We start from the raw sequence: 23,302 nt of genomic DNA, 5'->3' as shown, positions 1-23,302 counted from the left end.
AAATCTTAGCAGAGCATTTGCAACCTCGAAAAAACAGTGTCTCATCACAAGGTCATATCTAATGGTAGTTATAAGCTCAGTATCGTGTTTTACATTTACTATTCTTGCTTCTCTTTTCATCTTTTCATATGCTCAAGTACCATGCTCAAACTACACCTTCGTATCCCATCAGCATTTCAATTCTTGTATCGATCTTCCTCATCTTGATGCTCATCTTCACTGGACTTATTTCCCATCTGTCAACAAAGTTGCAATCGCATACCGGGCAGGACAAGATCCTAGTGGATGGATTGCATGGGCAATTAACCCTACTGACACCGGCATGGTGGGATCACAAGCACTCGTGGCCTTTTACGACAGCAATGGAAGTATTACCACATACACGACACCGATTTCCAGTTATAGTCCTTCGATGCAACCAGGAGACCTTAGCTTTCAGGTCTCGAACATGTCTGCAGAATACACAAATAATGAGATGATCATATTTGCTGTTCTAGGTCCACTTAACAACCAAACCAACTTTAACCATGCATGGCAAGCTGGGGACACAGTTTCTAACAACATTCCTCAAATGCACACTACCACTGGACCGAATGTCCTGTCCTTTGGGGAAATCGACTTTCTTTCAGGCTAGATGTCAGTTCTTTAGGCAGAGCCATAATTTATTTGATGAGTTTTTGAGATTTTGCGTTAACAACAGAATTTTAGCTTAGCATTAATCCAATTCCAAGTGCCGAAGATCTCTGGATCTTCTGCTTGAATTAAATATTTGCTCTTGAGATAGCCCTTCTAAGCTTATATAAGCACATATATACTCTTACATCTCTTACTTATAACTCGAGCTCGACTTTGAGCCTGGTTGAAGTTTTTGTCAAAATCGAGGTAAGGTTTGTACAGTAAATTTGTTTGTTTATTAATGAGCTTGGCTTCGGTCATTTAGAAACTTTGAGCTCCTTAACAAGAGTTAATAGTTTAAAGAAAAGATCAAAGTGTTTTGAACTTGACTTTATATACTAAGATCACAACCTGCTTGCACGAGTTGCAGTCAAATTATTTATCAAAAACAGTCAGTAGACTCTGAACAGATAGAAATTAGAGATCAGCAAGAGTCAGTAGAGTTGAAGTAAAATTCCGTAGAGTTGATGGAGTGCCCTTAGAATTTAAGTACAATATTTTAAAATCTAATGAATTTTGGAGAGATTTCAAAACACAGATAATACGCACGAACAAATTTCTTACAATCCATCATTAAAGCAAAAAATGAAACTATCAGTCTTTGAATACCAAGAAATATCCCTGTATTTTAGATATTCTTAATTGAATACCACAAGATTAATTTTAAGCATAATTTTAAATCTTGAATATCACTAGATCTTTCTTTTTTTCAAATTCTGATTAATACCTAAAGATTCTAATGTATTATTCTTAATCCGAATTAAATATACATGAATTCATAAATATTAAAAAAAAAATCCTTAAAAAAACCGGAAGTGAATACATCCATTTAGTGAATGTCATATCAAAAACAAGAAGTTAGTATGAGAAGTTATTCAATAAGAATTTCTAGAAGGTAAACGGAAGGGAACTGGCAGAAACGGTAAGTGTGGAGAAGCAAATTAGAGTTTCAGAAGTATTTATATACACATTTCTGTTCGAAAATATATATAATCAAGTTCATTATATATATATTTGCAGTGGAAGTTACATTGAGTTACTAGAGAGCACCGACTTTAAAGTTAGCGGAGAATGTCATCTGAAAGATCAAGATAACCCTTGTGTAGGCCATTTTGTGGTCGGGCTGGCAAAGCACCACAACATGGGAAAAGTGAAAACTGAGTTAAGCCCTCCTGATGAAGAGAACGAAGAGGACTTCACTAATCATTTGCCTGGGATAATGACAACTATCGATCTAGGTCTCTGTGACGATGAATATGTCAAATTCTCTCTCACCAGTGCTGAACCCTACTGGAAAATGCAGAAAGGCCTCATCATATATGGTGTTACTTTCACTTATATATAGTGCGTGTGTTAACTGTCAAGCTCATGGCTTATGTTGTTTCAGTTCATTTCATGCATGTAATAATGAAATAATTACATTAACAACGTACTATGAAATAAAGAGATTAAAACCATAACTACCATTAGGTAGGTGGTTTATTCTTCTTTAGTAAATACTCCCATCTCTTCTACCTAACCTCACTGCTGCTTCACATGCTATCAGTTATATATTGCAATACTTCATTAAGAAAGAGCTGCATCTAAAAGTGTACTATTCCATGATTTCGTTACTTGCCAACCATATTGTAATATCCCGTAATTTTTTAAAATTATATTAATTGATTAGTAATATTAATAAAGGATTAAAATTGGATTATGATTAGAATTTAAAATTGAATTAGGATAATGAACTTAAAAAATGGATCAATTCGGGTAATTGGTAGGTCTAGAATTAGGGTTTTGAGACTCTCTATATATTAAGATTATTAAATTTTATTATATTTTAGTTTTGAATTTAGTATTAATATTCCGAAAAATCGGGAGATGTTACACGTATATACACTTGAAATATTTGATCTTGAGATAGCCCTTCTAAGCTTATATAACTCTTGAGCTAGTCTTCCATCTGTTCGACCTTATCTCACTACTTCACATCTAGCTATTGGTTATATATTGCAATACTTCATTAAGAAAGAGCTGCATATATCTAAAAGTATACTATTCCATGATTCCGTTACTTGCCTACCATATACACTTGAAATATTTGCTCTTGAGATAGCCCTTCTAAGCTTATATACTCTTGAGCTGTTGGGAAAGCACATATATACTCTTACATCTCTTACTTGTAACTCGAGTTCGAATTCTGAACCTGACTAAGTTTTTTCTCCAGTAATCAAGTCAAGTTTTAAACAATAAAATTGCTTGTTTGATTGATGAGCTTGGCTTGGGTCATTTTGAAAATTTGAGCTCTTTAACAAGAGTTGAATAGTTTAAAGAAGAAGCTCAAAGTCTTTTGAACTTGACTATCCTCAGATCAGAACCTGCTTGCACAAGATGTAATCAAATTATTTATCAAAAACAGTCAGAAGACTCTGCAGAGTACAGTTAGAAGTTAGAGATTAAGCAAGGACCTTCTGCAGAATTTAGCGGAGTTGAAGTAAAATCTCGTAGAGTTGATGCAGAGTTCTTAAAATGTAATTAAGTACAGTCTTTCAAAATCTAATGAACTGTCGATAGATTTCAAAAAACAGATAAGACAGCTATCAAATTTCTTAGAATCCATCGTTAAGCCAAAAACGAATTCATCAGTCTTTGCGTACCAGGAGATATTCCTCTATTTTAAATAATCCTAATTGAATATCACCAGATTTTTAAGCATAATTTAAAATCTTGATTGAATATTACTAGATTTTAAAAATTCTAATGAATTATTCTTAATCTGAATTAAATATACATGAATTCATAAATAAATAAAATAAACCTAAAAATTAAATCCGGAAGTGAATACACCCAATTAGTGAATGTCATATTTAAAACAAGAAGTTAGTTTGAGAAGTTATTCAATAAGAATTTCTAGAAGGTAAAGCGCAATGCACACTGCACAGATAATGACACATGTCTAGTTACTAGTTACTTGATATGATATGTATCTTACAACACTGAGCTTAGAAGGGCTCCTTTCTTAAAGGGTATATGTGCTGCTGCTTTTTATCCATGGAGACGATGGTCGATGCTGATCATGTCAAGCTTATCGCGTGTGCTATTCCTCCACTGATTAAAGCTGGGAAGGAAGCGTCCAGGAGTAACCATAATGGAGTAATCATCACACCGATTAAAGGATGAGGATCTTATCTAGATAAGGAAAGAATATATCAGCAGTCAGTCTTAGCCTTATACGAATGAACTGATATCGGTTACTATAAATTGACTTGTAAGATGGACAGTTATAAGATCAAGGAAGAGCTAAAAGCAGAGATTCTAAGCAATGGCTCAACTGCAGATGCAAGTTTGTGATGTTAAGCGAAATCTTGTGACTATCCCGCACTGCAAGATCGAACACCATCGATGTTCAACATCTCAAGGCAAGTGCATAATCATGGAATTTTTGATTGAAAATTGCATATAATATATTTGATCACTGATCAGAGTGCACTGATATTAATCAAATATGATACTAAAATATGTTGAGCTTATTTTACAATAATTTATTTTTGAATTAATATGCAGAATGGTACTGGATATGTGAGGGCCTGTGCTCTTCAGTTGGAAGGGAACTGGCAGAAACAGTAAGTGTGGAGAAGCAAATTAGGGTTTCAGAAGTATTTATATACACATTTCTGTTCGAAAATTTATGTAATCAAGTTCATTAAATATATTTGCAGTGGAACTTACATCGAGTTACTAGAGAGCACCGACTTTAAAGTTAGCGGAGAATGTCAGCTGAAAGCTGGAGAAGACCCTTATGTAGGCCATTTTATGGTCGGGCTGGCAAAGGACCATAACATGGGAAAAGTGAAAGCTGCAAAAAGCCCTCCTCATGAAGAGTCCGAAGAGGACTTCACTTGTCATAAACCTGGGACAATGAAACCTATCGCACTAGGTCTTTGTGATGGAAATGTCAAATTCTGTTTAACCAGCTGTGATGAACCCTACTGGAAAAAGCAGAAAGGCCTGATCATATATGGTGTTACTTTCACTCCTATGAAAAAGCCTTAGAATGTGATCACAGTAGCCATGAGTGTGTTAACTGTCAAGCTCGTGGCTTATCATGTTGTTTCAGTTCATTTCATGTAATTATGAAATAAATTACATTAACAACCCTACACCACCAAGGTTGTTAATGTACTATGAAATAAAGAGATTAAAACCATAACTACCATTTGGTAGGTGGTTTATTCTTCTTAATAAATCCTTCTATCTGTTCGACCTAACATGGCTGCTTCTTCTTGTTAAATCCTTCCATGATCTGTTCGACCTAATCTCACTGCTTCACATCTAGCTATTGGTAATATATATTGCAATGCTTCACATCTAGCTATTGGTAATATATATTGCAATACTTCATTAAGAAAGAGCAACATTTAAAAGTATACTATATATTCCATGATTCTGTTACTTGCCTATCATATGTTAGTATCCGGTAATTTTTAGAATAATATTAATTGATTAGTAATATTAATAAAGGATTAAAATTGGATTATGATTAGGATTTAGAATTGAATTAGGAAAATTGACCTAAAATATGAATCAAACTTGTATTCGGGTAATTCGTAACTCTAAAATTAGGGTTTTGAGACTCTCTATATATTTAGTTGTGTTCCCTCATTCTTTTATATACTTTTGACAGTCGCCCAACCTTTTTCTTCACTTTTATTCAAAAATTCGTAGGTATTTTCATACACAAATCAGCTTTTCTGTAGAATTTATAGTACATTCAATTTCGAGATTAACTGTGAATCAGATTGTTACTTGATAAGCTGTGTAGCTCATCCCTTTTATAATTTTCACATATGCCCCGGAAGGCTCTATCTCTGTAGTCTGACGGGTGTCCCAGAGAAGCGTCCTTGCATTTGGGATAAATTTTGGGTGCTCGAGAGTCTACAAGGCCCAAGACTAGACCTCATCGTATTGGGCTCCTTTCAGGAGAAAGATAGCTGAAGGGGAAACCTAATTTAATTAGGTTTCCTAGGAGAAAAGAACTACTTACCGGTTTGATCCCCTGTAAATCTAGGGGTACGTATCCAGCCACCGTCACAGATCTTGATTTAAGAGCAAGTTGATGTGCTTTGGAAGTTGAGGTTATTAGATTTGGAGAAGTTTGACACGTGGATTAAAGTATCGTTAGTTGTGTATTTGTAATTGATATGGTTGTAATAGAATTTTTGGATTATTTTATTTTATTGTATTTTAGTTTTAAATTTTTAATATTAAATATTTCGAAAATTAGGGATTTTGCGCATATACACTTGAAATACACGTGGAAGCACATATATAATCTTACATCTCTTACTTATAACTCGAGCTCGAATTCTGAACCTGACTAAAATTTTTCTCCAGTAATCGAGCTAATTTTTGAACAACAAAATTGTTTGTTTTATTAATGAGCTTGGCCGGATCAATTTGAAAACTTGAGCTTTTTAAGAAGAGTTATATAGTTTAAAGAAGAAGCTCAAAGTCATTTGAACTTGACTATACTCAAATCACAACCTGCTTGCACAAGTTGCAATCAAAGTATTTATCAAAAACAGTTAGAAGACTCTGAGTACAGATAGAAGTTAGATATTAAGCAAGGACCTTCTGCAGAATTTAGTGGAGTTGAAATAAAATCTCGTAGAGTTGATGATGCAGAGTCCTTATTAGGATGTAAGTATAGTTTTCTAAAATCTAATAAAATATGGAGAGAATTCAAAAAAAGATACTACACACTATCAAATTTCTTAGAATCCATCGTTAAGCCAAAAATGAATCCATCAGTCTTTGTATACGTGAGAGATTCGATCCTGTATTTTAAATTTTTCTAATTAAATATCACCGAATTTTTAAGCATAATTTAAAATTATGATCGAATGTCATTAGATGTTTCTTTTCATCTTCTTTTAATTAATATGATTAAATGGCTAAAGATTCTAGAATGTATTATTCTTAATCTGAATTAAATATGCATGAATTCATAAATTAAAAAAATCCTCAAAAATCCGGAAGTGAATACACCCAATTAGTGAATGTCGTATAAACAAGTTAGTATGAGAAGTTTTTCAATAAGAATATTTAGAAGGTAAAGTGCACTACACAGAGAATGACACATGTTTATTTACTAGTTACTTGATATGATATGTATCTTATATAACACTGAGCCTAGAAGGGCTCCTTTTTTAAAGGGTATATGTGCTGCTAGCTACTTTTTATCCATGGAGATGATGATCGATGCTCATGTTAAGCTTATCGCGTGTGCTAGATTCCTCCACTAAGCTGGGAAGGAAGCAGTCCAGGAGAAACCATAATGGAGGAATCATCACACCATTTATAGGATGAGGATCTTATCTAGATAAGGAAAGAATCAGCACTCAGTTTTAGCCTTATACGACTGAACTGATATCGGTTACTATAAATTGACTTGTAAGAGAGACAGTTATAACAGCATAGCAGCAGCAATAAGATCAAGGAAGAACTAAAAGCAAAAATTCTAAGCAATGGCTCAACAGATTCAAGTTTGTGATGTTCAGCCAACTCTTGTGACTCTCCCGCACTGCAAGAACACCATTGATACTCAACACTTCAAGGCAAGTCATAGTCATGATATTTTTCACTGAAAGTTGCATATAATATATTTGATCACAGATCAGAGTGCACCGATATTGATCAATATTGATACTAAATTATGTAGTGCTGATTTTACAATAATTTCTTTTGGAATCAATATGCAGACTGGTACTGTATTTGTGAGGGCGTGTGCTCTTAAGTTGGAAGGGAACTGGCAGAAACAGTAAGCGTGGAGAAGCAAATTAGGATTTCAGAAGTATCTATATATATACACATTTCTGTTTAAAAAATTATATAATCATGTTCATTAAATATATTTGCAGTGGAAGTTACATTGAGTTGCTAGAGAGCGCCACGTTCAAAGTTAGCGGAGAATGTCAGCTGAAAGGTGGAGAAGACCCTTATGTAGGCCATTTTGTGGTCGGGCTGGCAAAGCACCACAACATGGGAAAAGTGAAAACTGAGTTAAGCCCTCCTGATGAAGAGAACGAAGAGGACTTCACTAATCATTTGCCTGGGATAATGACACCTATCGCTCTTGGTCTTTGTGACGATGAATATGTCAAATTCTCTCTCACGAGTGCTGAACCCTACTGGAAAATGCAGAAAGGCCTCATCATATATGGTGTTACTTTCACTCCTATGGAAATGGTTTAGAATGTGATCACAGTAGCCATAAGTGTGTCAACTGCCAAGTTCATGGCTTATGTTGTTTAAGTTTATAATGCATGTAATAATGAAATAAATACATTAACAACCCTGCACCAGCAAGGTTGTTAATGTACTATGAATAAAGAAATTAAAACCATAACTACCATTAGGTAGGTGGTTTATTCTGCTAAGTAAATCCTTCCATCTGTTCAACCTCACCTCACTACTTCACATCTAGCTATATACTGTTATTGCAATACTTCATTATCGGAGAGGGGTTTCCCCAGAAAATAATATTTTTCTTAAATATTAATGAAAAATAAGCTGTTTAATCAAAAAGTAAGAGAAAGCTGCATCTAAAAGTATACTATTTTATGATATAGTAATTACTTGCTTACCATCACTTGAAATATATGCTCTTGAGATGGCTCTTCTAAGCTTTATTATATACTCTTTGAGCTGTTGGGGAAGCACGTATATGCTCTTTATCTCTTACTAAAACCCGACCTAGACTTTTAACCCTAGCTAAATTTTTGGTCAAGATATCAAGCTAAGGTTTAAACAATAAGTTTGTTTGTTTGATAAATGAGCTTGGCTTCTGTCATCCTTCGGAATACTTGAACTCTTTAACAGGAGTCGAATTGTTTAAAGAAGATGGAAGAACTTGATCATATACTCTTTAAACAATAAATTTGTTTGTTTGTTAATTAATGACCTTGGCTTCCCTCGTCCTTCAGAATACTTGAACTCTTTAACATGAGTCGAATTGTTTAAAGAAGAAGCTCAAAGTCGTTTTAACATGAACTTGATATACTCTAATCAATAAATAAAATAAATTCAAAGTTTTCAGAACGCAGCAATACCCCCCACTCGATTGCCAGACAGGAAACTACCCTTCTTCAATTACCCAAGAATATTTTTAACAGATCATCTTACCTGTCGAGGTTAAGATTAATTTCGACATAAAATAATTTTGTCGAAATTATTAATTTTGACATAATAGTTTTGACAAGTTATAATTTTGATAGGATTCAGTCGAAATTAAAATCGGTTAAAATTAGCATTTTTTCACGGCAAAATTTTAGTGGAAACCATTTGAATTGTATACATCAGATATAGATAACAACAATCCATCATCCATCTGTTAAACGGTCCGAGTGTTCTTTTGTCCTTTTTAAAATTTATGTGGGAATTAAACTATTCATCACACTGATAAATTAATATGCACAAATTGAGCTATCTTTTGTTCTGGCTAATGATCCGGACTGTCAGGTGGTTTACCGCTATGATGTCTGCCAAAATGCAGATTACTCTTATTAATCTCTTAATTCGCCTGTTCAACTTTTTGTATTTTGTGTGTTTCGTCTCATGTAGATAGTAGATCCAAATTTTCTCAGAGTTCATTGTGAAAATTTTAAATGCATGATATCCGTCTAAGTTCAACTAATACAATTCTCAGCACTTGCTTAAAGCCTTAAACCAGTGACATTCTCACTCGAATGAAATGTCGGTTTATTCACTAACCCTTATCTGTTCAGAGTCTTCTGGCTTGTCTTGATCAATAATCTGGTTCAGAATTTTGCAGAACACCAATTTCCTGGGGTACTAGTAATTTTTTTGTTCCCTACAAATTTTGTGTATAGCTAGATTGAAAGTAGTGAAATCAGGTCGAAGAAACAGAGGGATTTGCTTAGAAGAACAAACCACCTACCTAATGGTAGTTATGGTTTTAATCTCTTTATTTCATACTACATTAAACAACCTAGCTGGTGCAGGGATGCTAATGTGATTATTTCATATTATTACATGCAGGATGAACTTAAACAACATAAGCCATGAGCTTGACAGTCTCATGGCTACTTTGTTCACATATTATTTCTTTTTCAAAGGAGTAAAAACAACGCCGTATATGTTTAGGCCTTTCTGCATTTTCCAGTAGGGTTCAGCACTGGCAAGGGAGAATTTGACATATTCGTCGTCACAAATACCCATGCTGATGGGTGCCAACATTCCAGGTGCATGATTAGTCCAGTCCTCTTCGTTCTCCTCCTCGAAAGGGCTTTTTTTAGTTTTCACTTTTCCCATGTTGTGATCCCTTGCCAGCCCAACCAGAAAGTGCCCTACATAAGGACCTTCTTCAGCTTTCAGCTCACATTCTCCGCTAACTTTAAATTGAGAGCTCTCATATAACTCAATGTAAGTGCCACTGCGGATAATCACATTATTAATATGTAACTTGATTAATATAAGTTTTTGTAAAGCATTTAGATGCTTCCCTACACTTACTGGTTTTTCCAGTTCCCTTCGAGCTGAAGAGCGCTTGCCTTCAAATATTCAGTACCATTCTGAATATTAACGATAAGAAAAAAGAAATTCAGCATAACAGATTCTAATATCAATCAGTAACCACAGTACTGATCATATATTCTCTCTGCAATTTGAGTAAAATATCATGATCACTTGCCTTGAGGTGTTGAAGAGTACTGTTCTTGGAATGTGTGGGGGACACAACATCTTGCTTAAGATCACTTTGAACTCGTTGAGCCATCATTGCGTAGATTATATCTGCTTTTAAGAGTATGTCCTCAATCGTAGTACTGTTGCTACAAGTCCTTTTATACCAATAACCGATATCAGTTCAAGCTCTCAAAACCTTTGGGAGGAGGGCTTATCAGGATCATGTATTATTCTAATAAATCTTACAAGACAGAGACTGGGCGAGGATGATTCTTGCCTTATCTAGATAGGTTGAGCATCCTTTAGCTTGATGATTCCTCCATTATGGCTACTTACGGATTGTTTCCAGCTGCTTTCCTTTATTCAGTGAAGGAATCTGGCACATGGCAAGGCTTAACATGAGCTCTCTATTAAAAGATGCATGTGTCTCAGTGAGTGAAGGAATCTAGCCATGCCATAAGCTAAATATGAGCTATGTGATTTATTTCCATTTGGAGGAATTTAGCAGAGGCTACAAACTATCAAGTCCTTTAAATGCGCATGTTTGGACATGTGTATTTTATTCACAGAGGAATTTAGAGCAGGTGTATTTATTCACACACAGGTGATGAGTTAAGTTAAACAAGATCCCTTCTGTACTTATAAATCAGATATAATAAGATTCACATGTCATAATGATTAAGTTTAACAATAATTTTAATGTTTAAAGTGATAATTTCTTATTTAATATAACTGTAGAGATCAGTTAATATTATTAATTGATCTTGAATTCTTTTGTCATATTTTGTATAATAAAATTAGTTGAATTAAAAATATTTTATTAATAAAATCGATGTAATATAAGTATATAACCACCGAAAAGTCCATAGAAACTATAGACACTTAACTATAGGTTTAGAATATATCACTTAAAATATGTTAAATATAAGTTCACATAATTTTAATATATAAATATTTAAACATTTTGAATTTATGCAATTATGTTCTTTAATAAGTATAATATTTATTTATTATTAATGAATCATAAATTAAATTTTATGCAAAACTATATTACTAAAATTTTAATAATTATTTGTAATGGAAAAGACAAAAATAGAGACACAAATAATAATTACTAAACGATTTAAAATAAAATAAGTTACATTTAAAAGAAAATAAGTTACAATAACATGCTATCAATAAAAATCAAATTCTATCCTTCTTTATTTTATATTAAAAAGCATACAATAATTTTAATATATTTTATAATTACATTTACATAAATGACTTTATAATTGGATTATAATAAATTAAATGATAATTATTTATACAACTAAAGTGAAAAATTTATAAAAATATTTTTATAAATAGAAATATTAGAATTTTTAAAAACTAATCAGAGATTAAAAATAAATTAAAAATAAATTATGTGTTTGATAGGATGTTATTTAAATTAATTTGTTAATGAGATTTGAACTCTGGATTATCTATAATAATTTGGTTAAAAAAAACGGTTGTCATGTATCTATTTTGAAATCAGATAATTATTATTTATTTGATTAAATAATATATTTTAAAATATAACTTTTTATTTAAAGGATGTTTATTTTAATTGCATAATAATTAGCTAAAAATAATTCGATATAACTCGGATTTTTTGTTTAATAAAATCTAATTGAAGATTTGAAAAAAGAATCTGAGTCATATTTTATCGGACCTCAAATTAAATTTGTCTAAATTCCGTTAACGAAAATTGACATATCTAAACGAAAGTATTTTAAATTGAGTAATACTGAAATTAGACAATAATAGAATAGATCTTACTCTTACGTCTAAATATAAAATAATTAACAAAAAATTTAATCCATTGCAAGGTGAATAAATTACTCGATGTATCAATAGTATACTCCTCTTGCCTTATTCATTTCTTAACAAAATCACTTTAAAACTTTCTATGATAATTGATAATATGAGACAGTATTCTTGGTCTTCGTAAAGTAAGTTCTTAGTTTGTTTGTGCATTTGAGTTTGTTAATAATATGCACAGCATTGTGAAACATTACTCTGCTTCATCTGTCCTTGGTTTAAATGAATGTTTGACTCAATTTCAATCAGATAGTGCAAGTTGATGGTTCACACAAAATAGGAGAGAGTAACCAATAGCTAGATGTAAAGTAGTCAATAAGGTCGAATAGATGGAAGGATTTAATTAGAAGGATAAACCATCTACCTAATGGTAGTTATGGTTTAATCTCTTTATTTCATAGTACATTAACAACCTTGCTGGTGTTAATGTAATTATTTCATTATTACATGCATGAAATGAACTGAAACAACATAAGCTATGAGCTTGACATTTGACACGCTTATGGCTACTTTGATCACATTTATATTAAGCCATTTCCATAGGAGTGAAAGTAACACCATATATGATCAGGCCTTTCTGCAGTTTCCAGTAGGGTTCAGCACTGGTGAGCGAAAATTTGACATATTCATCGTCACAAGGACCTAGTGCAATAGGTAGAGGTGGCAATATGGATGCAAAACCATTAATCCAATCCAAACCAAAACAAAATTGTGAATTTGGATCTATTTGAAATCACATTTAGAAAAATGGATTTGGTTTGGTTTCTAGTCTCATATTTCTCACAAAATATGGTTCTAACCATATTTGGTCTCACTTTTAAGATTTCTTATAACTCTCCACACACACTATTATGTTCCTTTTCTTTTCTTTCTTTCTTTTTGCTCCTTTTCTTTTCTTTCTTTCTTTTTGCTAATTATCACACATGCACATCCCATGATTCGAACTCATGACCTTACTTGGAGAAGCCAAGAGCTTAAACCACTCCATCAACTCACACACTCACACCCACTTTTGTTATATATTTAGTATTCATTATATTGTGATTTGAGTGTATTAACTTTTGTTCATTATATAATATTTATTTTTGCTTACTAAACTAGTTATCCATAATTCAAACTAAAACCATAACCACATTTATTAATATATGGTTTGAAAATGGTTTTGGTTCATCTATCCAAACCAAATACATTTTATAAGAACCAAAACCAAACCAAAACCACATTTTGCCACCTCTAGCAATAGGTGTCATTATCCCAGGCAAATGACAAGTGAAGTCCTCTTCGGACTCTTCATAAGGAGGGCTTTTCTCAGTTTTCACTTTTCCCATGCTATGGTGCTTTGCCAGCCCGACCACAAAATGGCCTACATAAGGGTCTTCTCCAGCTCTCAGCTGACATTCTCCGCTAACTTTGAAGTCGGTGCTCTCTAGTAACTCAATGTAAGTTCCACTGCAAATATATTTAATGAATTTGATCAGATATTCAGAAATATATTTAGAATAGAAATGCATATTTCTGAAACCTAATTGCTTCTGCACACTTACTGTTTTTGCCAGTTCCCTTCCAACTGAAGAGCGCATGCCCTCACATATTCAGTACCATTCTGCATTTTAGTTATGAAAAAAAGATTAGCATTATATATTTCAATATCTATCAGTAACTACACTGATCATATATGTTTTCTGCAATTTCAGTCTAAAATTTCATGATCACTTGCCTTGAGGTGCTGAACATCGATGGTGTTCTTGCAATGCGGGACAGTCACAAGATTTGGCTTGACATCACAGATTTGAACTAGTTGAGCCATTGTTTGATGATCTTCAGAACTCTGTTCTCAAGAGTACCTTTCGATCTCTGGTATTGCTGCTGCTGGATAGAACTCTCTCCTTCAACGCAATTTATAGCAAATGATGAGTTGAATCCCATGAGACTGAAATTGACTGATGATTCTTTCCTTATTTAGATAAGATCCTCTGCTTTGATGATTCCTCCATTATTGCTACTTATGGACTGCTGATAAGTCTATATTCCATCCCTTTAATCAGTGGAGGAATATTCTAGTATACACAAGATAAGATTATATAATCCAACAGCATCATCTCTGTGATCGCGTTCTGTTAGACATATAAAAACACTACATACCATATGTATGAGAAAACACAATTTTAGAATGTTGGAGATATTTTCTATTGATAAACATGGACTCGATTATACTGCATAGCAGCAACACATTGCAGGAAATCATGCTTAATTTTACAATAGATCTGCTAACAGATAGGTGCCTAACAAACTGCCAGAAGAGATGTTCCTGGTCCTTACTTATGGCATAAATATTGAACTCCTGATGATTATCAAGAATTCTGATCTTCGGAACTGCAGTGAATCAGTTGCACTTCTCTGACCAGGACACCTCTGAATGCTTGACTACACAAAGAGCCATGCTGGATCAGTAGCTATATGTCCCACAGAAGTATTGTCTATTGTTGCAGAGCTATGGGACATATATCTTGGTCATATAGTCATATAGCTAGTTTGTTGCTTTTGATTAACATGTTAAAGAGGCCTTTCATAACTATAACTACACACTTATACAAAGTCGAAGTACAGAAAACCCAAATACTTGCAGAATTTTCTTCTACTAATCAAGCAAGTGAAAGTACATTGACATAGTTATTAAAATAACAAAACTATACTTAACATGTTACATTTACTTTTGCCATAGACTTGGGGCTCGGGGTTTTTTCTTCTTCTTTTTGCTTCCTAGCAAATGTAAGCTTCTGAAAACCTTCAGTAAATTGTTGACATACTTCCTTTGAGATATGAAATTCAGAGAGCCTATGCAACCTGTCCCGTGTCCAATCGGATTTCTCTTCTTGCTCAACGTTCTTGCTCCCAAACAATATGGTTTTAAGCTCTGTTGTTTTTCTGAAGTCGGTTGATTTATACTCTTTGAGAAGTTCTGTACTTCAATTTTCTCCTTTAAGGTTATGAGTTCATGTTCAAGATTCTGAATTCTACAAGTTGTGGACTTGTAGTCATCCATCGAGGCCTCAGAGCTTTCCATTGCAAAGTCTCTCTGCAGCAAAAAACTAAGGGTTCTGCTGCATGTTTCTTCTCCTTCTATATATGGACTTGCACCAAGAATTTGGCTTCTTGCCAAGTTTTCTGAGAATTTGCTGGAAACTGTATATCTGAAAGACTCAGAGCAATCTTTGAGCGCTTGGTGTGTGCTTCGTTGCTGAACATAAAGTGCTTGGACAATCAACCGCAGTGGCATCAACTCATTTTGAACTACTTCAACACAAATCTCTTGTGACATTTTCTGGCATTTAAGGTCCCTGCATATCATTTCTCTTTCTTCTTCCGACAAGTCAAGGTGCACCTGAATAAATCCGATAGAAACTATGAAATATGATATTTCCATTTTAGTTTGCAGTAATAATTGTCAGAACTGAACATGAAATCAAGGATGATTCTCAAAAGATGGAGCAGCTTACCTGAAGGAAGGTATTCAGTGCCCTGTAAAGATAATCATGGTTTTGCCTACTAGACATCGGCACAATTTCAATAAGATCCATAAATCGTTTAGAGCTCATTACTGGATCAGTAGCTATATGACCAAGATACATGTCCCATAGTTCTGCAACAATAGTCATACTTGGCAATGGGGTACTGCTCGAGCTTATGTTAACTGATACATATGAATAGAAAATACTCTCCATAGTGACTAATTCAAAGCTGGAAGAGAATGAACCTGTCTCAGTTGTTGGCAGAAGAAAATCCTCAAGAAAAGCGGTATTTAATAGAGACACAATTAAATCTTTTAACTTTGCATTAATAGTATCATTTGTTAGGCCAAGTTCCAGACACTTTGAAAGCAACGAAAAGTAAAACCCAACAGGTATGATCTTACTAGCGTTTTCTCCCATAGGCAGCAAACTAACAACACCTTGTAAAATAGCCAGACTCTGGCTATTTGTATCACCAGAACTCTCCCTGAAGTTGCCTGTCTTTAAAGACAAAACCCACTTATTCGCGTAAAAAAGAATGATGGGAGCAACATACTTATCCCTCATACCTTGTCTTCTTAAAGACTTGATTATTCTTTGAAAAAACCTAAATGGCAAAGCAATAAGATCTTTAATCCAGACATCCACGATCTCCTCCACTATTTGATGGCTCCAAGCTTGACTAGCCAAAGCCTCCAGTGTGACTACTGGCTGGTCCCTCCTCCTTTCAGGATCAAGAATCTCCATGCAAGCCATAAATGCAAGAGACTCTATGCAACGGCTCACAATTCGAAGCTCTTCTGCCCATGGAAGCAATGTTTCACACTTTCGGAGAACAATCAAAGTGTCATTCCAGTTCTGCAATGCAACTTGGTTCAGATAAATATCAAACCTTTCACACAGGTTCCGGGAGTTACTCTCTTCTCTCAACTCAAGAAACTCTGCTGCACATCTAAGTGCAGCAACATTAAACGGATTGACTAAAGTGGAAGCTCCATAGATGAAAAGGGCAATCATCTCAAAAGTTTCTGGTCCTCCTGGAAAATCTCTTGGTAGCTCTACCTCATTTGAATCTCTCAATTTTCTGTTCAAGTACTTGCTTTTCGTAAACAGTGGATACTGAACCATAACAAGTAACAAAATTTTTTAAACACTCGAACAAAAAAAAAAAAACTTGCAGACATCAAATTTTATATAATTTTACAATTGCATTCAGGTAGCTAAGCCCTTGATTCCGAATTAACATTCATCTTACCTTGTGAAGGTTAAATGTTCTACCGGCAACATGAACACGAACAGATATAGGTAAACCGCTCTCCTGGCTCCTGTAAATTAAATCAGTTGAACAGACATTTTTTAGTTTCTGCTCAACAAATGAAATATAGCATAAGATCCATTCAGGACCTTCCTCTAACACCTCGAGATTTTAGATGGACTGGTTCTCAACAAAAACCGCAAGCTGCATTCAAAGCATTTAGTAGACTAGTAATTAAGAATGTTTAACAATTAACAACCAACATACCATGAAAGAATCTTGATTTTTAGAAGTGCAGAAACTTTTGGAGACGAAAAAGGACTTGAATGCAGCGAATAACTGTGTTTCGAACTGCCAGAATCCATTGCAAGAAGTAGCTCATAAAATGTAACAAGAACAAAAAATACAAATCTTGTTCAAATGGTAACAGAGACAGAGCCTATTCTCTCAATTTCAAGAAATGAAGAAAACCAGCTAAGTAAATTTCATCAGACTTTGTTTAAGACTAGGACAAGGGGGGCAATCTTATTATATATGCCCAGACTCCAGTCAAAGTCTTAGGCGCACGAGTGAAGCATAAAATCCTAGTTTTAAGCCTCGAAAAACGCTTCTCGAAACAGTGCACCCCATCAGACCTTAGCGACCTCAACTCTCACAACCCGGTAGCCAGTGTATCGGGACCAACCCACCGCACAACGCACTCCATTTCTTGGGAATCTTGAGTGTCCAAGATTATCCAAAAAAAAAATTAATGATTAATTTTGTAATTAGTTGAATATTTTGTAACTTAATTATTATATAATGTAATAATTATGTTATCAAATAATCATAATATAAACTGTTACGGATATTGAACTTATTAATTTGATTATTTAATTAAAATATAGGTATAACTCTTGAAATACATGCATAATATATTTTTTTAATATAGTAATATTTGTCGAATCCCCACACACCTCAATCTCCATATGTTTTAAATTTGTCGAATTTCCGTATCCCTGTAGCACTCACTTCTCTACCCGCATCCGTACTCATGCTTCCCAGGCATATGGTCATTTGATAAATATGTATATAGTATGTGTTGTGCATGAAAACCATGGATAGCAGAAGAGGTGGAATTTGGTGGTATGGGGATGGAGAAAAGGTGGAAGTGAGGGAGTTGAATATTATGGGGGTGCAAATGGAGATAATGAAAAGGTGAGAGTTGAGATGAAGTGCGGGTGAAGTTTTGTTTGGGTTGTGGAATAAGCATACACCCACAACGGCACGGCTTGTAAGTTGTAAGCAAACTGGGCTGTTTTGTTTGCTTAGACTAGGCAATTCTCAATCCCAAGGATTTTATGCCTAGTTTATATGTTTTTTTAAGTATATATGCTTGCATCACACATTGTTCTGAATTTATTAAATGCTGGAAGAACATGCCTTCGATGCATATTTGTGTGAACATTTCTGTGATAAGAATCGCTTAAGCTACAAACAATAGAGGCAAAAAAGTTTTACGATATAACGAACATCTGTCATGAACCCGAACCCGAACAAAGATAGCAAATTACATGAGAGGAAATACTTTGTTGATGCTTTATATCATTTTAGTATCAGAAATATGTTCAGAAATTATTATGTTATGCCAATAAATGGAATGGAAAGAACAAACATCAGGCATCAGGAATTTATATACATATAAATAGAGACATTAACCTTGCGGAAAAATCTTGAAACATGTGTACATCAGAGAGATTAGAGTCGGGCTTTCATCTACAATTCATTTCCAGGTGAACACTATCAAATAATAGTACTGTCGGTTTCAGTATTCTCTGTTTCTGCGAGGAAAGGATCCTTCAGAAGTTCGGAGGCAGACGGTCTTGCTCGGGGCTGACCAATGCATCTTTCAATAAATGCCTTCAAGTCTGGATCACTTACTTTGTCAATGGCCTTAGGTTTCACTCCACTTGTAACCTTCTTGTATATTTTGGCGATGCTATCACACTCACTGTATGGTATTTCCATCGTAGCCATTTCAAGCAAGCACATACCAAATGAATATATGTCTACCAACTCCGTGTAGTCCTCTTCATACAGCTCTGGCGCCATATACTCGGGTGTCCCTAGCAGTGAATGAGCAACATGGCTCCTCCCTACCACTGTAGCTAATCCAAGATCACCAATCTTGACCTGTGATTATATTACAACATTGTTACAAAATTAATTCAAAGGTGTGGAATGAAAAATACAAGGTAGCCAACTGATATTTACGAGAAATCAGCAGAAAGAACTATAGGAATACAGGGAAAAAAAAAAAAAAGGGTGGAAAGGGGAAGTTATTCAGATCCTCACGACATGGGAACTAGAACATAAACCATATATGTTATTAGAAGGAAAATTATAAGTGAGAAGAAAAGGAGATACCTTTCCAATATTTCCATTAATGAATATGTTGCTGCAATTCAGGTCCCTATGAATTATACATGGGTCATGGTTATGCAAATAGTCCAAACCAGCCAGTATCTGTCTCGACCACTTCTTTAAAGCCTTCACTGACACATGGCGATGCTTCTTCCTGTAATCCCTAAGATTTCCGGATGCACATGCCTCAGTAATGAAGTTCAAAGTATTATGTTCAACGTCTTTCCAGAAACTGTATAGAACAATGATGTTCTCGTTCTTCAGTGTTTGCAGCAACTCAATTTCCGAGAAAAGCCTACTGATGATGGACGGATCGTCGCAAAACTTCCTCAGACGTACCTGATTCCATGCAACATCTCGACCTTCCTCTTGATCAAACCCCCTATATACCTTTTTAACAGCACCAGCACCTAGTAGATCACTGTATCGACCAAAACGTCCAGATGGATCAACCTCAACAAATGGTTCTCTATCCTGATCAGATGAGTCAGGACTAACGGATGGCATCGTCAAGGTCATGTAGGTGTACAGAATCTGGAATCAAAATAGAATCTGCTAGAAATAATAAAATCACAAGTAAATATGTGCCTATACCTCATGATGCAAGATGACATAAAAAATACCACCAGGACAGAAAGCTCAACTCATCCCATGCAGAAGTAATAATGCAGCAATTCCATCTAATACATACACATTTATATGTAGATATACCTTTGTGTGCTCAGAAATTACAGCACTTCCTTGAGATACCTTATGCTAACTATAAGTCAAAAACTAGTCACAAATATGTCTGGTCTATGGACTCTAAAGGTCTTGCCCTCTTCAGGCTTATGTATGCTCTCTCAAGGTCTCAATGTCTCCGCTCAATCTTTTAATTTGACACTTTCAAGTCATAAATTATATATCAAATATTAAAAATAGGTTAAGAATTTTCAGACAAAAATAGGTCTGTGGGCTACTAATCGATTGTATTGAACAATTCGTAACTTATGAGAGATAGTCCAGCTAACCTGTGAGAGCATCTTTATTTACCAAAATTAATTGAAAGCATGTCCATTTACCATTATTAATTAAATTGATATTCATAAACATCCAAGTACTGAACTTCACCGTTGAAAGATAAACTTGATTCAAGCCTAATTATCCATCAAGTTCTACAAAATTCAAATAAACCAACTCAATAAAAAGTTATTCCATTTACAATCCTACTAAAACAATCTATGTGATCGAACAATTAACCCTCCACATCATAACTCAAAGCAATATCGATCTTCACATCAAAAACCTATACCAATTACACCTTCTAAGTAATCCTCACAACATTATTACAACAACAAATACCCTGAAAAACACATCATCTTTTCATACCAAGCCATGATTTTAACCCAATTAACGCCACTACTCCAAACATCAAAAACTCGAAAAAGATAGCATCTTTTAAAATCAAATCACAATTCAAAACCAATAAGACCACCGATTCTAACTACAACATCAAATTTCCACACAAACAGAGCATAAATATCCAAAAAAATCACATAATTAGCACAAACTAGCATCGATTAAACCAACAAAAACCCACATCAGCATGCACAATTAAACACACATACATAATCAGGGCTCAAAATTCAATAAAAAGAGATATAATAAGCAAAAGACTAAAAATTAGTACCTTGAAAAACTTGGAAAGAAACGATCTTTGATATCTGGGTATATTTAAGTAAGCGCGATATGTGTGTATATAGAGAGACGAGAGAGAGAGAGGAGGTATTTGAAGCAGAAATCAAAGGGCTACTACTAGACTTGGAAAGTACGAGAGTTGTGTGTATAGGTTGTATAGTCCGCGCAGAAAAGTGAGTTGTGTTTCGACTTTGGAGGACTTTCTCTATTTATAGACGATCGGATTTCGTCCGTGCCTGTTAAGTCATCATCCAAACAGCTTTGACTTTTTTTATTTCACCCAATTGAAAATCCGAAAGATAAATTCTTATCGAATATATTATTCATAATTATCTACAAAAATTTGGTGGAGGAGTCTTTATTAATCTATAAGTAGATATATTCTTATTTCTTAAAGAATCTGCATTAGTCGATATTCAAATATTTTCTAATTAACTCTTAAAAATGAAATTTATTGATTATACTTCGACCTGATTAAAAATTTCGATTTATTAAAGTCTTCGATAAATTTCTTATAATTTGAATCAGTAGATCAACCGATTAGTACTGATTATCAATTTTTACGATTATGATATTGGTATATTATATATTTATAATATTAATTCGAATTAACAATATGTATTTAACCAATTATCATTTATATGTATTTCATTTACTACTTTAAGTAATTAATTATATCTTTCGAATATCATAACGATATTAACTTTTGTGTATTAGATGGAGCAAGGTTGACAAAAGAATCAAGGAAATGCATATGTAATGTTGTCATTTTTGTTTGTTTTTCTTCATATAGAATAGTAAGAGAATTTGTAAATGATTTCTGATTGAATAAAAAGTACTTTAAGTCAATGGTCCTAAATCTCTATTACAAACGTGGATATTATGAACGCCTAACCTACGATTCTAGTAATTGATAAGAATAAGAGCAATGTCTAAGTTCATCACGTAAAAATTAAAATATAAAAATAATCCGTCATGTGATGTATCAAAAGGTCTTTCGTCCCGGGTTGGGCATGAGGATTTCGGCACGGATTTTACCCGGTGGCGGAACCAGAGAGGGGCTAGGGGATGCTAGAACCCCTCCTAACTTCGAAAAAATAATGTATATTTTTTTTCAGTCCCCGCTGAATTAGTGTGATGTCAGTATAATATTTTTTAGCCCCCGTTGAATTATAAATGTCATGGAGAGGGACTTATTGAAAAAAAAGAAAAGACAAGGCACTTAGTCTAAAGAGAGTCTAATTAACAAATACATTTAATTATTAATGCTTTGTCATAAGCTTTACAACAAAGAACTCGAAATATTATAAATACTATGACAATGGTTCGAAGAATGAAAATTAAATTGCAGCTATCAAGAGAGAAAGACAGTTTTATTTTATTAATCTTATTTCCCAAGAGATGGATTATCATTTTACAGAAGGAAACATAGAGCTACTACTTTATATTTGCTCTTTGGATCCTAGAAATTAATTTTCTGACTTGCACAATTTTATCCAAAGGATATCTCTTTACTAGACCTGGAGTTGTTATCAAATGAGATAGACAAGTTTATTTGTGATGTGAGAGCGGATAAAGATTACTCTGGACTTCAAAGTATAGGAAATCTTTCTGTCATGACGGTTAAGACACACAGACACACTGCTTATCCCTTGGTTTATCTTTTGGTTGAGGTTAGCTCTAGTTTTACCCGTTGTTATTGCTATTGTTGAGAGAGTTTTTTCTGCTATATATAAAACGATCAAGACTTATCAGCGTGATAGGATGGGAGATGCATGACTGAATATGATGGTATGATGATATATATTGAGAAAGCTATTTATGCAAGTATAGATGAAAAAAAATTTCAACCCCCCCTAACTTCTAGTCCTGGTTCCGCCACTGATTTTACCACATTTATAAAATATAACTTTATAAACTATTTTATTTAAATAAAAATTTAATATTTTGATTTTTAAAATAAAAGTTTAAAAACAATTTATAAAATTGTATTCTATAAAAAATTTAAAATATTTATCAATTAATATAAAATAACTATATAAAAATGAGTGGAATCGAAAGAGTAATTCTTTCTTCTAATATAAAAGAGTAATTCTTTCTTCTAATATAAAATTGATTAAATACGTTGTAAGTTAAAATATATTAAACCTACTAGGTAAATTAAAGTATTTATAATAAATTAAAACTCTTATCCCAATAACACGGATGACACTCATCCGGATATAAGTAAATATTTATAAATATTGTG

At 33.8% G+C, this 23,302-nt stretch overlaps 5 protein-coding genes and 2 long non-coding RNA genes across 8 annotated transcripts; 4 read left to right on the top strand and 3 right to left on the bottom strand.

Moving 5' to 3' along the window:
• Window positions 1-6: 6 nt before the first annotated feature.
• LOC135152601 (cytochrome b561 and DOMON domain-containing protein At5g47530-like) lies at window positions 7-767 on the top strand. Its single transcript, XM_064093003.1, has one exon. It carries the CDS (start codon window positions 62-64, stop codon window positions 632-634), a length of 573 nt encoding a protein of 190 aa, XP_063949073.1. The 5' UTR covers window positions 7-61; the 3' UTR covers window positions 635-767.
• Window positions 768-3,959: 3,192 nt separating this feature from the next.
• Window positions 3,960-4,942, top strand: LOC135153001 (uncharacterized). Its single transcript, XR_010292425.1, has 3 exons — window positions 3,960-4,079; window positions 4,225-4,283; window positions 4,380-4,942. It is a non-coding gene; the product is annotated as an uncharacterized LOC135153001 (long non-coding RNA).
• Window positions 4,943-7,116: 2,174 nt separating this feature from the next.
• Window positions 7,117-8,104, top strand: LOC108220114 (uncharacterized). Its single transcript, XM_017393790.2, has 3 exons — window positions 7,117-7,277; window positions 7,422-7,480; window positions 7,581-8,104. Exons 1-3 carry the CDS (start codon window positions 7,188-7,190, stop codon window positions 7,912-7,914), a joined length of 483 nt encoding a protein of 160 aa, XP_017249279.1. The 5' UTR covers window positions 7,117-7,187; the 3' UTR covers window positions 7,915-8,104.
• A 1,474-nt stretch (window positions 8,105-9,578) lies between these two features.
• Window positions 9,579-10,530, bottom strand: LOC108220115 (uncharacterized). Its single transcript, XM_017393791.2, has 3 exons — window positions 10,373-10,530; window positions 10,195-10,253; window positions 9,579-10,114 (listed from the first exon to the last, which is right to left on the bottom strand). Exons 1-3 carry the CDS (start codon window positions 10,457-10,459, stop codon window positions 9,781-9,783), a joined length of 480 nt encoding a protein of 159 aa, XP_017249280.1. The 5' UTR covers window positions 10,460-10,530; the 3' UTR covers window positions 9,579-9,780.
• A 2,013-nt stretch (window positions 10,531-12,543) lies between these two features.
• On the bottom strand, window positions 12,544-18,426 carry LOC108219885 (BTB/POZ domain-containing protein At5g48130). The gene is made up of 6 exons (XM_017393445.2): window positions 17,242-18,426; window positions 16,975-17,044; window positions 15,708-16,838; window positions 13,928-15,592; window positions 13,755-13,813; window positions 12,544-13,659 (listed from the first exon to the last, which is right to left on the bottom strand). Exons 1-4 carry the CDS (start codon window positions 17,337-17,339, stop codon window positions 14,918-14,920), a joined length of 1,974 nt encoding a protein of 657 aa, XP_017248934.2. The 5' UTR covers window positions 17,340-18,426; the 3' UTR covers window positions 12,544-13,659; window positions 13,755-13,813; window positions 13,928-14,917.
• Window positions 12,726-13,934, top strand: LOC135152969 (uncharacterized). Its single transcript, XR_010292345.1, has 3 exons — window positions 12,726-12,864; window positions 13,454-13,649; window positions 13,767-13,934. It is a non-coding gene; the product is annotated as an uncharacterized LOC135152969 (long non-coding RNA).
• Window positions 18,427-18,636: 210 nt separating the features above from the next.
• On the bottom strand, window positions 18,637-21,247 carry LOC108219887 (probable serine/threonine-protein kinase WNK11). Of its 2 annotated transcripts, none has more exons than XM_017393449.2 (3): window positions 21,047-21,247; window positions 19,381-19,932; window positions 18,637-19,146 (listed from the first exon to the last, which is right to left on the bottom strand). In XM_017393449.2, the coding sequence occupies exons 2-3, from the start codon at window positions 19,894-19,896 to the stop codon at window positions 18,757-18,759; spliced, it is 906 nt and encodes a 301-aa protein (XP_017248938.1). In that variant the 5' UTR covers window positions 19,897-19,932; window positions 21,047-21,247; the 3' UTR covers window positions 18,637-18,756. The 2 variants fall into 2 exon arrangements, with proteins under 2 accessions (XP_017248938.1, XP_017248937.1); XM_017393448.2 differs by having other exon boundaries at window positions 19,381-19,929.
• Between the last annotated feature and the right edge of the window lie 2,055 nt (window positions 21,248-23,302).

This window comes from Daucus carota, chromosome 5, assembly GCF_001625215.2.
Source record: "Daucus carota subsp. sativus chromosome 5, DH1 v3.0, whole genome shotgun sequence".
Classification (NCBI taxonomy): domain Eukaryota; kingdom Viridiplantae; phylum Streptophyta; class Magnoliopsida; order Apiales; family Apiaceae; genus Daucus; species Daucus carota.
Note: the sequence above shows the minus strand (reverse complement) of the source record. Positions and strands in the feature narration are given on the sequence as shown.

Coding starts and splice junctions, on each gene's coding strand:
- LOC135152601 (XM_064093003.1), top strand. CDS start 62: ATGGTAGTTATAAGCTCAGTATCGTGTTTTACATTTACTATTCTTGCT.
- LOC108220114 (XM_017393790.2), top strand. CDS start 7,188: ATGGCTCAACAGATTCAAGTTTGTGATGTTCAGCCAACTCTTGTGACT. Junction 7,278..7,421: donor TTGATACTCAACACTTCAAG/GCAAGTCATAGT, acceptor ATCAATATGCAG/ACTGGTACTGTATTTGTGAG. Junction 7,481..7,580: donor GAAGGGAACTGGCAGAAACA/GTAAGCGTGGAG, acceptor ATATATTTGCAG/TGGAAGTTACATTGAGTTGC.
- LOC108220115 (XM_017393791.2), bottom strand. CDS start 10,459: ATGATGGCTCAACGAGTTCAAAGTGATCTTAAGCAAGATGTTGTGTCC. Junction 10,254..10,372: donor GTACTCTTCAACACCTCAAG/GCAAGTGATCAT, acceptor GTTAATATTCAG/AATGGTACTGAATATTTGAA. Junction 10,115..10,194: donor GAAGGGAACTGGAAAAACCA/GTAAGTGTAGGG, acceptor GATTATCCGCAG/TGGCACTTACATTGAGTTAT.
- LOC108219885 (XM_017393445.2), bottom strand. CDS start 17,339: ATGGATTCTGGCAGTTCGAAACACAGTTATTCGCTGCATTCAAGTCCT. Junction 16,839..16,974: donor GAACATTTAACCTTCACAAG/GTAAGATGAATG, acceptor GTTATGGTTCAG/TATCCACTGTTTACGAAAAG. Junction 15,593..15,707: donor CACTGAATACCTTCCTTCAG/GTAAGCTGCTCC, acceptor GGATTTATTCAG/GTGCACCTTGACTTGTCGGA.
- LOC108219887 (XM_017393449.2), bottom strand. CDS start 19,896: ATGACCTTGACGATGCCATCCGTTAGTCCTGACTCATCTGATCAGGAT. Junction 19,147..19,380: donor TTAATGGAAATATTGGAAAG/GTATCTCCTTTT, acceptor ATATAATCACAG/GTCAAGATTGGTGATCTTGG.